Below are 17,485 nucleotides of genomic sequence, written 5' to 3' on the forward strand. Positions count from 1 at the left end.
TCCAACTGCTGAAATTGTTTTTATTAGGGCTATCTAATTACACAGCCAACTTAATTACCAGGACCTGGAGTTAACACTTGCCTATTTTAACAGCATGAACTTGTCAAGTGCTTTAAATCAGACACATGTATTAACATCTACTTATATCAATTTACAATCCATTTCAGCCAGCTGCCATAGGATGATGGATTAGATGTTGCTAACAATTCTGTAGCACAGAACAGAGTGATGTTGGGAAGCCAGGAAGGTCTGCTTCAGCACTAATGTACACGGGTGCAGCAGCTGGATACAGTCTTTGAAAACTCATGTACCCATGCCTTCCTCATAAATGGCATATAGGGACAATTTTTCTGCAGAATTATCATCTTTGAGAGTGAATTCAGTAGCACCCACTTGCCGAGTTGAAATTTTCATCTTTAAAAAGGCACCTTGTGCACACCACTCTACATTGAGTCAAAGAGCACTTTTATACAGGATTAGTTGCCTAGCTGCCAGTATCTTCCCTCTTCCCTGACCATCCCAAAGTATTTTTATGTCCAGGGCCTCAAACTTCAATCCCCAACGACCTGTCTTAACAAGAAGACATGCTACTCTGCAATAATATTTTAAATAGCAATAAATTTAATTTTAAGAGGTCATAGGTAAGTAGCTTCAGTTCATACTCGCCAGAATAGAGCTCCTCTGATGCCAGCACTGTCTTACATCCTCCAGCCAGAACACCATGATGGAAGTGCTCAAGCACCATCTCGTCAAGAACATGAAAGCAGAGTCATAGGTTAGTAAATATAAATAGCTTCAATCAAAAAAACCCCACAACACAGCAAGACATTTGTAATTAAGAACTTTCCTAGACAGGACTGCTGAAACTCCAACTCTCTACTCAAGCTGTGTTTGTTTTGCTTTTTTTTATTATTTTTCTCATCTCACTGGAACATACCCCATATATCTGGGGCAATTTTATTGTAGGGAAGTTCTTCAAAGTTAATTCTGAAGGCTGTTTTACAGTTGGAGTATGGCAGCTGTTGTAAGTACATTGCCTGAAACAAAGGTAGCCACAGCATCTGTTTCCCTCCCTCCCATGAAATCTGCATGCACCTGAGGAAACTTCACTAGCTCTCAAAACATGACACAACATTCAAGACTGTAAACATTAAAATACTTCATGCTGTATTTTCAGTTCAGTAGTGCCTCAGATGAATTTCAAACATCAAGTCTTATATCAATAACACAAAGTAGATTTTTAAAGTCCTTTATTAATCTGAATATAAAAAGACAGAAGCTGCCTACGATATAGGACAAAGCTCTTGCTTCATGAGGAAACAAAATCTTCTTTACAAAGTGAAAAAATAAATACCCTCTTAGAGTAAGGTTTATATGCTAATGTGTCATAAAAAAGTAGAGTTTTAATATTTTAACAAAATGTCTGTGCAAAGAAACAGATGCATAAACACACATTACTGCTACATTAAGGCAATATGAAAAGTATAGTCAGAAAATTTCAGTAAAGTGACAGTGTACTTTTCTAGCTTTGATTAAGCCAGTATTGCACCCAAACATGGTCTCTAGTTCCCTCTGTACCCTGGAGAATACACTAGGAAACCAGAGCCCAAAATGCCCAAGTAGGGGGGTGGAAATTAAGAACATTTTAGCAGGGAATGACCTACCTAATAAAGATGTTAACTAAAGAAAGCATTTAAAGTTATACACAACTCTTTAGAAATTAATGGTACATGTTTAATAGTTTAAAATCAGTCTCCAAAAAATAAAGCCAACTTAAAAGGGCAGCTGACTACAGCTCCCAAGACCACCGGCCAAGCTGGATGTGGGAAACCTGGGAGCACATTGACCATTGAGAGCTGGGAATGAAGTCCCCCGATGCTTCCACAGGACACTGCCAGCCAGAAGACTTTCTTGACCCACCCTCAACACTGAGATTAACTTGTCTTACTCTTCCAAAGCTATTCTGTCAGAATTGTTTTCTATATTACAGAATTTGGAGTTAAACATGGCTGCTGGATGAAGCCTTGTAACTTTAGTTTAAGAACCAGTTTTCTTCAAAAGAAATTCTCTCCTCTTTAAAGCAGTTTACTAAAAGCAGAAACTATGAGCCATACTAAACTGATATTTGTAAAAGCTACTCTTACTATCAAAATAAACAAAGTGACTGTACTAAAGGATTTAGAGAGTGTAAAATAAAAGGCTGCATTGCTCTCACTGGGTATACCTGTCTGTGTACACCACATTTCTCCAGGGTTACCAAGCTCTGTGGTAACACCACCATGCTACGAAATTAAGCATCATTCTCCTTTTAAGTAAAATCAATCAGTTATACTTCTGCTCTCAAATGTCCCAAACCATTTTGGACATGCTGAATGACAAATATGTATGTTGAAAAAATGCCATATTTTTGCTTTTGATCATGGATAGGTGCCAGAGTGATTGCCTTCTTCACAATCAATGGTTGCATCTCATATTAGTGCAGTTTAAAGAGTACATGATGAATTTAACGTAGATCATATCACAGTCAGATTGAGAAGACTGGTGTGGGTTGGCAAGTACACATGCTGGACATGCTCTACACGAGATCTGCACACAGGACACAACTGGAAAGAAAAAATATTAAGAAATCAGTTTACTTCATATTTTGAGTCTCTACACTTACTGGAGACTTCCTCCACACACAGTAACAGAGCACTTCTCCATAACCTCCGTATTTATAACAGGGTATTGTGAGAAACATGCAGCTAATCTTTACCCTCATTGCAAGTTCAGTTAGCACAGCTAAAACTTATCTTCCAAACACACTGTCTAAACAGAATGTTCTTTTGAATTAGTTTACCACAAACAAAATTGTAAAAATAAGTTTCATTAGAGTAGCAACATAAACATATTAATCCATGACTGAGGTATACAGAAAGGCAAAAACTCCCACATATCTGGTAACACCCATCTTAATGATCTTGCAATTACCTGTAACTGGGCAGCACAGGTCTTGCAGCATACGGTGTGGCCACAGGGACAAAAGGTCGAATTTATTTCTTCTTCACAACACACCATACAAAGCATGGACTCCTTTAGCTTCCGCAGCTTCTCTTGCAGAGCTTTTGTTTGTTGGCAGCTAAGACCCTCACAATTGTCACAGTTCATGCTACTTTCCGAAGACTTAAGGGGGGAACTTGGTGGGGTCTGGTCACTTCTTGACACAAGATCCACAATGCCAGCATTATAAAGAGCTCGCCTTGCATGATCATAAACTTCTTTTGATGTTCTTTTAATGTCAAAGACATATTTTTTACCGAGATTAATGTTTTCATTCAGGAATAGAGATGCTAGGTGGCCCTTTAAGTCTCGACTATATTGCATCATGACGGCACTGGTGACAGTGTCACACCTATAAAACAATAGGACAAATGCAAGCTTGGTTAGTTAATACCAATAAACCTACCCCTACAGTAATTTGTGCCTAAAGCTGAAGTAACAGCACTGAAAAAGCAAATAAGAGTAGTATGAGGTAATAGTTAAGCTCTGGAATGTTGTCTGCATGACAACTCTACTTTGAAAAGTATAAAATGGAAAAAATACTTATTTTACATCTTCATAAATGTGAAGTGTCTGGTAAAACAGAGTCAGCCTATGGAAGGGCCCTTCAGGCATTATGCTAATACAAGCAGACAACACTCACTTAATCCATGGTGCAGGTTGGCAACACTTATTTACACGGTGATTTCCAAGCACTGCATTACAGAATTCCAATTAATAATCTTTGGCATAACACTTCTTTGTTTAGACAGGCTCTCATTTTTAGCATAGTCGAGTGGTGTCTTTAACCAAACTTCCACTCAGCACTTTAAAGGCTAGTGTATCATCTGAAGGGAACCAGTGCAAATGCAGCATAGAGAACTAAATTAAGGCATCTGTATTTGCCACCAAGTATGTCAACTACCCTAAACCATGCCTGTCACATTTCAGTGACATAGTTAAATCTGCAGAAGTCTATAAGGCATATCACTTCTCTAGACAACATGGGAAAGAAAAGCCAAACAGAACAACAAGGACTACAGCTTCACAGGGCCCAAGGTCCAAGATCTAAGCTATGGCCAAATCCTATCGCCTAACTAAATTCTGCTTAAATTAAAATGAGAAACTGCAAAGGACAGCAGAAGTTACAAGCAGAGACAAAGAACAAGAAGTTTAGATGGTCTAAGAAGTTACATAATGCTTTAATTGTCTGGAAAACAATATGAAGAGTGCAGAACAGCAGTCCAAGGGCATGTCGTTGCAGAACAAAACAAGACATGCTTAACATCTGGCTCACAAAAATAGGTAGTGGTTACCTGCCGATTAGCTGCAGTGGTTAGAAAGGCAACTAATTAACATTAATTGCTGTAACTATATTAAAATAGATAATTTGAGAAGCTGGACAGGTCTTTGCCTAGTGTAAGTACCTTCTTCTGAGTCCAATTCTTCCCTTACAAAGTAATTGAAACTGCTGTGTGGTAGTTAGAAAACACCACTAAGTGTCTTTGGCAGTTCTACTGATCAGTGTTGGGCCTCACAGTAGGAATGAAAAGGGGTTTATAAAAGTCAGCCTTTGACAAATGAGTATCACAGCCCTACCCCAAAGAACACAGGATAAAGACAATGGATAGCTGCTGGCATGAAACAAAATCCTGGGCATGTGAGCAAGTAGAGGAATTGTAGGAAAATTTAAATATATGGTACAGAAGGGTGGCATACAGGTGACTTCCAGTAACTGGAGGAGCCAAATAAAGGAGAAACAAGGCGTACACGTACATCTGAGCTACATGTTCTGAAGGACAAGATCTTTTCTCTTCCTTTGCTCTCTCATCCTCCTACTCACATAGGGACAAAAACCTATGTGCTGTTTATGAAGCATCAAAGAACACAGCAAGTTTTTATTCTGAAGTGTTGTTATTCATAGAGGTAGACTGAGAAGTTTCGCTTAGTTTCTTGTATTCCCACACAACAAAATGGAGAGCAGCAAAAAGCTGTTCAGCTTCTGGACTTAAGAGCAAAGTAGAGGCTGCAAAGACAATGACATTTCGCAAAAAATTTCCAAAGAGCAGTCAGACCGCTGGCTGCTTAAGCACTTCATGCAAATACTGTGGAAAAGAGCAGCAGTAGTCGACTCCAGTGGCAGTACCAACCTGTAAAATGCATGTGTCTCTGTAATTGCTCTGTAGAGTCCACTTGCTGCCCTTGTACTGATCATCTTGAACAAGAGAACTACACTATTACCAGACTCCTTGGTAATAGTCAGATATACATTCTTCCCAGACTGAGTTGCCATTTGAACAACAGGGTAAGCAATCCTATAGATGAATATAAAAAAAGAATTATTTAGCTTTTAAGGATAAGGGTATTTTCCACATACTACTACAGCCTACTTTTCTGGGGTTACAATAATCTCCAACTGCGGTCTGTAATGCTGGACCGAAGATGCTGCCTCAAAAATACATATAGAAATCAAGAGCACCGAGGCCAGCTGTCATCTTGATAAGCAGGTAGTGTCCTCAAACCATACATTCCAACAGCCCCTTTTAGTAATTTATAGAGCAGTTGTGTATTTATGTAAAAAGAGGCATGCTCAGTACTTCTGAAAAATGGAAGATGAAAATGGTTCCACAAAACACATACCTGTTGATAGGACTGAAGTCATCTTTACAGATGCATATGCCTTCAGGTCCAACACCGATGAGGAGTTTTTGCCCTTCGCTGTCTCTCACTGAGTGCCACTCTACCCCATAGTTCTCCAGCGTTGTAGCAATCTGTAGAACCTGGTACTCAGCAGAAGCTTGACTGAGACCTTCTAGCTCCTTGTGCTTTGCAATAATGCTGTTGATAAAAAGATTAAGGATAGGTGAAATTAACTCAGGTGTGTGCCGTTACTGTCAGCAGCTTGTTTTAACATGGGTTTAGATGACCTAGTTAAACAGATTAAATGCTCCTGACCTGCTTTATCTAGCTATAGACTTCCAGTAACCATGATTACTGGAAAGAATTGAGAATTACCCAAACATCCTGAGAATGCTCAAGAGACAATACTAGACAATACTGTGCATTTTCTTAATAATTAAGAAGCTACATGTAATCAAGGCTTTCCAACTACCCCCCCCCCCCCCAACATATTTACCTGAACAACCATTAAGTTCATAACCAAAATAAGACCTACAGGAAAGCATGACAGTTTTTGATACTCTGGAATTTAGCTTTGAAGGTGTTTCAGGAATCCCATTTACTTGTCAGTGTAAGGGTACTAAGCCAGGTAAATTCTTGTTACTTCCTTTCACAAGTGTAGGTCTAAGATATCTTACACTTGCAATTTGATTACCCTGCTCCAAGTACTATACAGCTTTTGCTCTTCACAAAAAAACCCAAACCTATTCATAATTGAGCTTAAAAATGAACTGAAATCAGAACAGTAGTTAAACATTCACGTTGTATTTTGATCTGCAAAGCCATCTAAATTGTGTTTTTAAGAACACAAGATTGAGTACAGCATCAACAATAAAGGGCGTAACATTTTATTCTTTTGTCTCCAGAAAGGAGATTATATCATGGTGCTCTTTTTACCTCTCCAAAATGGTAGTGGTGAGCTCTTTTGCACACAACTCTTCATAACTGTACTTGGCGGTGTTCTGGTTATAATCTCCAAACTTCATCTGTGCCAGCAATGCACTAAGTTCAATTGCATGCTCTGAAGAACACTGAAGATTACCAGCAAGAAGATCTTCTTTTATATGCAAGAAAAACATATGCCTGCAATGGAATCAGAAATATTTGCTTACACAAAACATTGAAAGATGTTTGTAATCAAGATATGTATCAAACATCTTAGGTATGTTGTGAGTAGCCATTAAAGTCTGGCACAGGGAAAAGAAAAGGGCCTCCATCTTATTCACTTGAAAGTTGAAGTTACAACTGAAGACTATCTAAAAGCATAGCATGTTCTTATTCTTAAGAACTGCTTTAATCCTCAAGACCACCTAGCAATTTCAACTTAGTGAAAAAAATATCAATGAGGTATTTGGATTAGTTCTGTTTAATTTTTTGGTTGCCATTTACAAATTACTCCACATTTCACAAAAGCAGATTTGGGAAGAGCAGCCCAAGACAGCATACACACTTTCATCACGCAACAGGAGAAGCCATACACTTTCTCTATGCAGTAGAAATGCCTCTGCCACCACAGTCAAAGGGAAGATTGTGCTTTTTCCAGGGACATGATTCAAACTCAAAACACCTGAAGAGGCACTGTGGAATAACATACAGTAACATCTGTGTAAGCACATTTCTCAGACCAACCTTTACACTTGATGAAGGCAGGCTTGACAAGTAGCTGGAAAATTCACAAAGCTGCTCTTAATTACCCAACAGGTCAGTTAGACAAATCAACATTTCCACCAACATTAACAGCAGCCTGCTATTTCCTCTATAGCCTACCTTAACTTTATAAATTCATCCTTATCTCCCCTCAGGGAAGACAATGTGAATTTCCTACCATTTGTTCTTAAGCCTCAACATATTTAGAGAAACCAAATGCAGAAGTAGTTATATATCACTGAAAAAAATCTTTCAATAAATGAAGCCTAGCACCCACAGATGTATGTCTTAGCTTCCACTGTAACAGGACATTCACATTTTACTTTTCTAGAGTTCAGTGTAATCTACTTTCTTTAAAAACCTGTAATTAATCACTCATTGAAGCTGAAGATTCTAAGAAGTGATTACCTTTCCTTCCAACAGGAACTTTGGATAATCTGTTATGTATATCATGTTGTAGCACTCTACAATTCCATTGTAGAGCAGGGAGAACAGGGCTACTTCTTCAGCACTATGAGCAATTATGTAACTTGGAAAATCTGTGTTCATTTTTAGCTTTACTATGTAACTGCTGCAGCTAAGAAAATACTGGCCCAAAAGATGCCCTGTATCCAGAACTTTTGTATTCAGGAAAACCCATAAGCTGCCCTAGAATCCATTTCCAAACCCACACAACAAGTAACATCTTCAACACCTCCCTTTGCAAGCAGCTTGAGGCATGCCTGAGCTTTGCTGCAGTTGTGACAGAAGTGCTTAACTGCACCACTCTGATGTCTAGACAACAGTCTACACTTCAGCAGTTCTAGCTGGGGTCTGGTGGGAGCAAGTATCCTCACTGTGCTGCATGCAAGTTTAGGTGGCAAGAGGATCAGAACTTCAAACATTACAGTTGTCTCCACTGTTAACAGGTTAATCCCGTTCAGGCTTTTTTTTTTTTTGGAGCAAGTCCCAGACCTCTGCTACAATCTTTCTTTCCTTGTTAACTTTTGGCTCGGGCCACAGAAAGCCCTACCCTGTGGCTTTTAAAATGCACTGGTTGTACATGCTCCTTTAGGGGCTCAGTCCTTAAATCCAAACAAAGTATTTGATGAATTACTAAAATGCTATGGCAAAAAAATTAAATAGTACGCATTTCCCCAACTCCAATCAACATTTCAGAAAAGAAATGGCTTTTCATGCACTTTTGATCCTCTTAGTACTAGAACAGGTTTTCCAGTCATTATAACTATGTACTAATTACACATGCAGTATTTAAAAGAAATATCTAACAATTTTATTCTCATTCACTGAAATGTGTTTAACTACCACACCTAAATGCTTGGATCTTCAATTTTATGCATGACAGCACTGACTACACCGGGAAAAAAGTCAGTCTTCTCCCCTTGCTGGGAAGACCTTATTGACATCAAGCAGGGAGCTGAAAAACAGAAGACTGCTCCTGCAAATACAGACACATCACAGAAGCAACTACAGCAGAGGCACAGCTTGTGCTCTAAAAAGCCAGTAATGGCATAGGTAGACAAAAGAATTAAGGCACAATGTGAAACAGCATCACATCAGCCAACATACTTCCCATAACTGGCTCATATCACATAAGGGACAACATCTCACAGACTAAGTGACTTTGCATTTTTCTGATAAAGGGGACAGATATGGCATCTATAAATAAGAGACAGTTATTGCAAAGTAACTAGAATTATGCAAGTTTGTGTCCTGGCTTACAATGTGGTAAGCTATTTTGTTAAGTCAGAGAAAATGGACAAACCCACCCACATTTAATAGGCCATCTCACAGTCATTGGTTTGCACCCAAAAACCCCATTGCTGGCCCAAGTCCATTGCCTAAACTGCACCTGTAACAGGTCAGAAACTAGTTAACATAGGGCCTGCCTATTTTCAAACAGCAAACAACTTTATACCAATATGCCACAGCAGCTACCCTGAACCAGAGGTCAGGTAGCAAATTCACTGCTGATTTGTTGTTTTGTGGTGTGTTTTTTTTTTTTTTCATTTTGGATCCTTAATTGTGTTTAAGCAAAAGCATCTAGAAATTTGAAAGAGTTGCAAATATTTTATACATCTGAAAAAGCGATTCTGATTAGTACACATTTTGATCAGCCCATCCAGCCTTTAAGACCACACTTCTCCCAAGTTAAACATTAATATATCCATGGCAAAAATCACCCTTCAAGGTTCAGAACATGACACCAGCCAGAATCTGATTATAAAAGCACATTTTTCTTTCTTTTACACAAAACTAAAAAAAGTCTTTTGATCCTTAAACAGAAAGGCAAAAAAAGTGCTTTTATTGCTGAATACAGTCAAGCAAAACTAAAGCATTAGGATCCTTGAGGCAGTTTCTTATCTAATTCTGCAGTCTAAAGGACCCAACAAATTGTCTGTAGAAAACCCTGTCATATTACAGATTCTATCAGCTACCAGAAAGTATTTAAGTTTTTGTAAATTAGATTGTGACCTAATCAATAGCACTCAATCCACTGCGCTTCCACTCTAGGAATCTCTAGGTACAGTGAAAATATTGTTAAAGCTTTTCCCATCTCTAAATGAGGCTGTACAGTAAAAGAGTACTCAGTTTTTCAAGGAATTTCAGTGTTAGTATTTTACACTTAATGGAATTTATTAGTAAGTTTAAACTGTTAAAACTGAGAACTGAACTGTGCATAGCAAGTCCTCTAAAGGTTGCATTTCCAACATCACAGACAATGTCCTAGTTTGACCACCATGTAAGAAACTAGTTTGTTTCTGCATCATTCACCAGTTCAGTTATGCATAATACATTAATACTACCCGTTATAAATCTGAGAAACAAGTCACACAAAAGGTATGTTTCCTACTGCCTGCCCCAATATTCTCCTGGCACGCTCTGCAGCTTTTCACTACTTTTTCCAAAACTTCATTTAATCTTTAAATCGTCATAGAAAACAAGTCAGTCTTCACAACTCTGAACACTTCAATCAATTGGTGTGGCTCCTAGTCATCTTAAAACCTGGCAGACACATTGGGACATTGAACAACTAGTGGCAGCTTTAAGAACAAACAGAGCTTTCCACTGCACTTGTGGCCCAAGTTCTACACACAACAGCATTAGTACAAAAGACAGTCTATATAACCTAAACCAGTCTTAGTTTCCACCCTGAACCTCATGCTAGCTAGATATTCCTGTGGAATAAATCATGGCACATTTCCTTTGACTTTCAAAGTTCAGAACAGTACATAGGAATACTGCTTAGAGGACAAAGCATTAAGCTGCCAAAACTATATAGTCACTGCCCAGGCAGAATTTCTTCCTTTCCAAAAGAAAAAGCAGTTTTAAAATTAGGACAGGACTACATGCTTTCTTCAAGCACTAGATAAAAAATATAAAGTCAGTGTAATCTTTTTGCCCCTGTGCTTCCCATAAAATTTAAGTTCTATGCGATTTTACTGAGTGTTTTAATATGTGCATGTACAGTGTCATTAATGTGTTTTAGTTGCAGATAATTTCACACAAATGCTGTAGAAAGGGAAGGTTGCAAGGAAATTTCAGCAGATTTTACAAAAAGCTAAAAGCTACCAAACCGAAGTCACAAACCTAGATATTACATCAATCCCTTCCTGCCCCCTCTGAAGCAATTTATGCAGGCTCACTATACTGAACACCGCTAGCAGAAACTGGTGTCAGCATTTCAGTACAATGCAATTCCTACAGGAAGCAAATCACCTCTTCTGTATTCATCTGAGCTGGCCATGACAACCCCACAAAATAAGTACTACAAAAAAAGAGTATATGCAATAGAAGATCAATTTCTCTTTCATAATTCATTAAAATTATGTCCATTACAAATCAAAGTTCTGCACTGAAAGCTTTGTTTCTACTGCTTTTTAAATCCAGGGAAGGAAGACAGGACAAAAATCTAAAGACTATACTAGAAGTTTTAAGCTGTAAACTTAGCTGTCAGTGGAAAAAGTGACAAGCCCCAATCCTTTACAAATGTAAGTATCTGTGTATGACTAACAATTCCTAAAATAGAAGTAGAGCCAGAAGAGCCCATTTCTTCACCAGACTACTGGCAAGAACCTTAGCATACATCCCAAGGAATTGCCCATTCTCTTTGGGGTATGACATTTCTTACCACAGGGTAGGGCTCTTCCCCCTACTGTGAATTTACAACTCTCTGTAGTCTAAAGGAATCAAAATAGAGAGGCATAATTTTTCTCCCTAAAAATATATTAAAAAAAGACCTCTAGATCTATAGGAATAATATCTGGTTTTAGAAACAGAATAAGGCCACTCCACATGAAAAAGCAAAGCCATCAGTTGCAACTATGTTCCTCAGTATCTTTGCTCTTATTTGCTCTCAGCAGGGTGGGTGAAAGGTTACCAACTACAATCAACTCAGATTGAGACAAATAGATTCATTAAACTCATCCTGGTGTCTACTACAGCAGGCTTTTCTTGCTGTGTAAGAAATATGACTCTACTGCACCAGCCAATGTTGTAAGATAACATTATGTTTTTTTCCTATTTCCTATCTACTACATGTGTAACTTTAAAATATTTTGCAAGCCAGCTCTTAATTTTAACTAATTCATCAATACAACTGGTTAACAGTCCTGAACTGCTGTACTTTGTAAATAAAAGTCAAATACTGGGAAACATCACACAGCTTTCAACCACTTCTAAAACATTACCTATCTCAAGCCTGGCAAAATACAGCTCTTTCAAATGCTTCATGAGATTGTGTGGCTTGTTAGAATCTGATACATTTTAAGTTGTCATGGTTTACATACAAATACTCAATTTTCAGTCATGTTACACAAGACAAGTAACTGCCCATTTTGAAGCACATCTGGGTAAATCTTACATTGCTGAAAAAATGATTCACTTCAAAATTATTTCCACTTTTGTGCAGTCACCACAATGTTGTCTTTATCCTGCCAGACTCAAAAACCATTGTTCTCCTGGACGACCGCTTGGCACAATCTGCCTCTTGCGCAGCTCAGCAAACTCTCTCAGTTAAGGTGGATGCCAGCTTCAAGACTTCTCCACTACATGTTTCACAAAGGCAGCTTTTAGCTGAAGCCCAAGAACTTTCCACCCTGAGACAGCAGTGCAGGCCAATCACTAATTGTAGTTGGGCTCCGTGAGTGCCATGCCATTGCCCATTTGCCCAGTGGCTGCCAGCCAAGGTTGCTACTAGCCAAGGATACTGCCAGGCAGTGGCCTGCAGTTATACCGCTCCACCCACCCAGGCCCTCAGCACCACTGCCAGCCCTCAGCAATGCCTGCTGGTCAAGCACAATCTTTCCTCCCAGCCCCAGCTCCTCACCCTACTTCAGAAAATCCAATCAGACAAGCACTCATAAATCATCCTGACAAAACCCCTGCTTTTTACTTTTTTTTTTTACTAACTGTTGCATTACCTATCAAGAAATACAGGGCACAGTGAAAACTAACACAGAGCTCATGATCTAGATCTCAGACCATCAGATATCTTTAAGCAGAGACAGCAGTCATTTTCAAGCCAGTGTGATCCTCCATTCAAAAAAAATAGTTACTCAAACTGCTCTAAACAAGCACACTGTTCACATTTCAGACTTGTTTGTGAAACTAGCCGACAGCAGCAGATGAAATTTGAATAGTGTTCTTGCACTGAAAACAATTCCAAACTACAAAATCCTGTGGTGAAATTCAGTACCAGGCAGTCAAAAAACCCCCTAGAAACTGAGATCCAAAGAACAATAGAAAGAAATCACTTATTCCTGTAAAAAGAAAGAAAGTGCCTTATGAAGGGGTTTTTCTTTCCCCTGCAATTCTTCCATTCACAAAGCACTTCATGAAGGTCGTTTGTTCCCATAGTGGTCAAAGGTACAATAACCTGCTCTGCCTTTGCACTCAGTAGGCAAGAAGGCTCCCCTGCATAAGAAGATTAAAATGCATGAGGTTGTGATCTTCCACTGGATTGCACAGATTAAAGGTAACAGAAGCAGAGGTTGATGTTCAGTTGCCAGATCAGCTTCTCACGCAGCATGTAGAAACCTGAATATTAAATTGCTACAAACATACACCCGAGTTGTAAATTTAAAAGACTAAGATCTTTAACAAAGCAGTACAACTGAGGTCAACAAAGCTTCTGAAGTACATAGAAAAAACTGGTAACAACTCAGTCCCAACATTTGCTATTATCATGATGAAGCATATCAACAGAATTTAGAATTACTTGCAGCCTCCCAGATTTACAAAAGCAGTCTCAACATGCATCTTATTTCTATATAAAATCTGCATCAGAGGCAGCCAAGTAAAAGACTGGGAGACTTCCTCAGCAGTCTTCACACAAGGGACAAGACAGCAGCTCTGCTAGAATTACCTTGTACATGAGTTGTGGACACAACTGCTAAAGGAAATAAAGGATACCCATCACTGCTTCTTCATCAACTAGCACACTGACTTTGCAAGTAAAGGTAAGAAACAAGGTGTCAGCTGTAACAGTACAGCTAATCCTTGCAATTCCATGATACACCTATTGATTTAAAGTTCAGTGACTGGTTTCATAGAATTTTTCATCTTCTCCTTGACACCACAATTGCTTACATGAAAAACTAAATGAGTGCACAGCTATGTGCACACACAAATCTTCAAGCAGACCCAAGTAGGGAAAAAGGCTTATCTGAAACTGTGTCAACACTACAGAAATACACATTAACCACAGACACTATGGAATTCTAGGTCTGCTACATGTCAACTCCTGGGCCCACACAATTAAAAGGCAGCTACTACAGACTGGTTTACAGCTTGGTTTTAGGAAGAACACTAATAATACTCAGGATGTAGACTGCACAGCTTAACTGAAACCTCAGGACTATTCACATTTGCAAGAGTGACATTAAAGGCTAGTTTCAATGCCTGTTGCTCTCCAAAATTTTAAGTAATTATTTCCACAGCAGAGTTTTAATAGATCTGATGACTGAGCCTCTATTAATTTTAAAATGGTTTGTTGAAAATACTAGTTTTAGAACAGTCTTAATTCATACATAAAAGAAAAAGCCTGTCCCACCTACAACTTTTTGAGTCATCTTTATAGCAGAGAAGTACTTGCTACTTTGATGTATATATACACAAGCTCTGTCACATTCCAGCTACACAACCTGTCTTTTAGGCCCTTGGGGTATGTTTCACCAGTTCAAGCTCTCTATTAACTTGTGCAACCTGCCAAGTCTTGCATTGACAGTATTGAAGGCAAGAACACAGGTGTCTGCAAAAACCTTGTAAAGCTGAGCAAACATTCATCAAGGATGGCATAAAAGCGCCAATACACCAGCTTTAGGCTTCCTCTGGTTCACTCTGATTTGGTCTGTGTGTGGAGACACATCCAACATGCTCAGAGCAATCTCTTCTGCCTCATCAGATATGAAATTGTGTTGCTCCTTTTGTTCGACATTAAAATCCTTCATTATTTGGTTTTAAATAATCTCAGTGAGTACAACTATAAATAAGATGACAAACTTCTTCAGGGAAAATACTCCCAAATGAGGCACATCAAAAAAGGAATTTGGTTAGAATGCATTTGCCCAACTAAAGCTATTATATAGGACAACTACAGTCTAACTTCATAGCAGCCTGAAAACTTTTCAACCAGATTGATGAGCTAAAACCACTGCTCCCCAAAAGCCTCTCCTCTGTACATTAGTTCAAAAAACAAGACCATATATGCATGCTCCTAACTCAAAAGCTTTTCCCTATAAAAACATTGGACCATGCCATCAGCCTCTGACCAAATTATTTAGACAAATATTCTGAAGAACTGTATTGCATCCATGGTCTTAATTCTGAAAGGACCAAGTTAAGATGAATAGTGAAAACATGTTTTGACATTATCATACAGACACTAGTTTTTTATTTATCCCATTTATATTAACTGGACTATCTAAAAACAAACAAAAAAATGAGTTGAAAGGTCAGCATTAAATATATCCATGCACAGCTTTCTATGAAGAAAACTCAGTTGCTATTCACGTGGTAAACAAACTCAAGGAGCAAAAGCAAATGTTCACTATAGTAATCTTAGGAGACTCAATTTTTACAACTGGCTAGCAGTATAACAATTTGGTTAAGAGGACTGGCAACAGAAGCAGCAAAACAGCTGTTTCTTTTGTAGCCTCAAAGAGCCTGTAGCTATTTGAAAGTTACTGTAACATAATACCAGACAAAAAGGAATTCAGCAAGTTTTTTTGCTCTGTGGGAGGAATTGTTTCCTGCCTTTCTGTACCAGTGGTTTAGAACGACCTAGAGTAACACCACTGAACAGGGGTTACTATCGGACATGCAAATACCATATAAGTAATATGGTACTGGTAGCTCATTTTCACCCACTTCCAGCACTAAGTGCTCATAGAATTATGATTCTATGATTACTTATTACACTGATTACTTACTGGTAGCTACACAATATTTAAAAATATCAGCAGGTTTTGTTGGTTTTTTTAAAGGAATAACATTTACAGAACACTAAGGTTTTAAAACTACACAGAAAAGTCAAGCAAGATTACACTTTGGTTTTATTTTTCTTACTTAATTATTACTTTTCTTCTGGTAATCACTTTCAGAAGTTACACAAATTAAAAACCAAATAATAAGTTAAGTCTACTTACAATCATCTTTACCTTACCTTGTTTGTTCTTGTAAGATAAGATGCGGCTCTACAAAAAACTTTACTCTTAATTTCAACCGGTAAGGGGCTAAACCATCCATCTGCTGGGAGATTCTGTTCCTCAAATTCAGCCACAGGTTCTCCCCTTTGCTGCCAGTGAACTGCAGTCCAAAATAATCAACTTCTATAATTCCCAACCTTCTGCAAACCTGAAAGAAAGAGGTCCTTTATAATGAAGCTACAACATAATGATGAAAATTATCACCTGAATCGAGCATCGTTTCAGACTGCTCACTTAGAACACAAACAAATAAGCCCTGCTGGGAGCACCTTTACACAAAAGATTACTTAATTACTTGGAGTTTAAGTTGCAAACAAAAGAGCACGTAGACAAATACTAAGAATAAACTGGGAATTTCTCCACCAGTTGAAATCCACACAGACTTCCATGGTCAAATCTCATCCCCCCTTCTCACCCCCTGAACAGGCACTTAAGAGGGTCAGCGGATTTCCAAAGAGTGGGGCATCTGTTATGCAACACCACAGCCAGCAGCGCTTTCTAGGCAAGAAGAAAAAGAAGTACAACCCTTAAGTTTTATTTAGGTGCCACCACCAGACCGGGCTGCTGCGTTCGACTCTCCCCAGCGTCCTCCCCTGCCACATCCAGGCGGTGGCGACCAAAAGGCGAAACCACCTGGCCCAGCACGGCCCCAGCAGGCCACGGGGGCCACCTCGGCCTCGCCCGGGCGGCCCCACCCGGGCCAGGCGGGCCCCACCGGTGCCCCCAGCTGAGGGACGGCTCCGGCCGGCTGCGGGGGCAGGCCCGGGCCCGCCTGGCCCACAGGCGCCGGGGGGGGGAGAGGCGGGAGGGCCGGTGCGCGCCCGGGCGGGGGATGCGGCAGCTGCCGCATCCAACATGGAGAGGGAGGAAAAAAGAAAACAAAAAAAAAAGGAAGAAAAAATACCGAAGGGAAGCGGGGAGACTGGGGCGCCCCCCCGCCTCACGCCCCCGCCGCCCCCAGCAGCCGGGGCGCGCGCCCGCCGGCTCTCGCGCGCGCCCCTCAGGCGGCGGCGGCCAGTCACCCATCGCCCGCCGCCCCCAGCCCCGGCGGGCGGCGCGGAGAAGCGCGCAGCGCGGCCCCTCACCTGGTTGAGGCAGTCCTCGCCGTTGGCTTTCGCCTCTACCTCCACCTCCATCACCACCGCGTCCGGCCTGGTCACATAGCACAGCATGGCTGGGGGCAGCCAGCGCCGCCGCTGGCACGAACACCCGGAGCGGCTGGTACGGCCGCCGCCGGCGGGGAAGCGCCGCTGTCGCTACAGGCTGAGGTGCCCCCGGCCGCCGCCCAACGCCCGGCCACCTGCAGCGCCCTGCCCGCCGTCCCCGCTGCCCCCGTGCTTGCGCTCCGCCGGCTCCGCTCCCTCCTCATATACCCTCTGCCTCCCCCTCCCCGCGCCGAGCGGCACCTGCGGGCCAATCACGAGGCGCCGCTC

General features: G+C 40.4%; 1 protein-coding gene across 1 annotated transcript; it reads right to left on the reverse strand.

The window, feature by feature from the left end:
• Positions 1 to 1,233: 1,233 nt before the first annotated feature.
• Positions 1,234 to 17,373, reverse strand: MYLIP (myosin regulatory light chain interacting protein). Its single transcript, XM_080381722.1, has 7 exons — positions 17,138 to 17,373; positions 16,010 to 16,200; positions 6,595 to 6,780; positions 5,659 to 5,856; positions 5,169 to 5,333; positions 2,971 to 3,391; positions 1,234 to 2,603 (listed from the first exon to the last, which is right to left on the reverse strand). Exons 1-7 carry the CDS (start codon positions 17,222 to 17,224, stop codon positions 2,514 to 2,516), a joined length of 1,338 nt encoding a protein of 445 aa, XP_080237848.1. The 5' UTR covers positions 17,225 to 17,373; the 3' UTR covers positions 1,234 to 2,513.
• Between the last annotated feature and the right edge of the window lie 112 nt (positions 17,374 to 17,485).

The sequence above is a fragment of the Falco punctatus genome (genome assembly GCF_963210335.1).
Source record: "Falco punctatus genome assembly, chromosome: 3".
NCBI lineage: Eukaryota > Metazoa > Chordata > Aves > Falconiformes > Falconidae > Falco > Falco punctatus.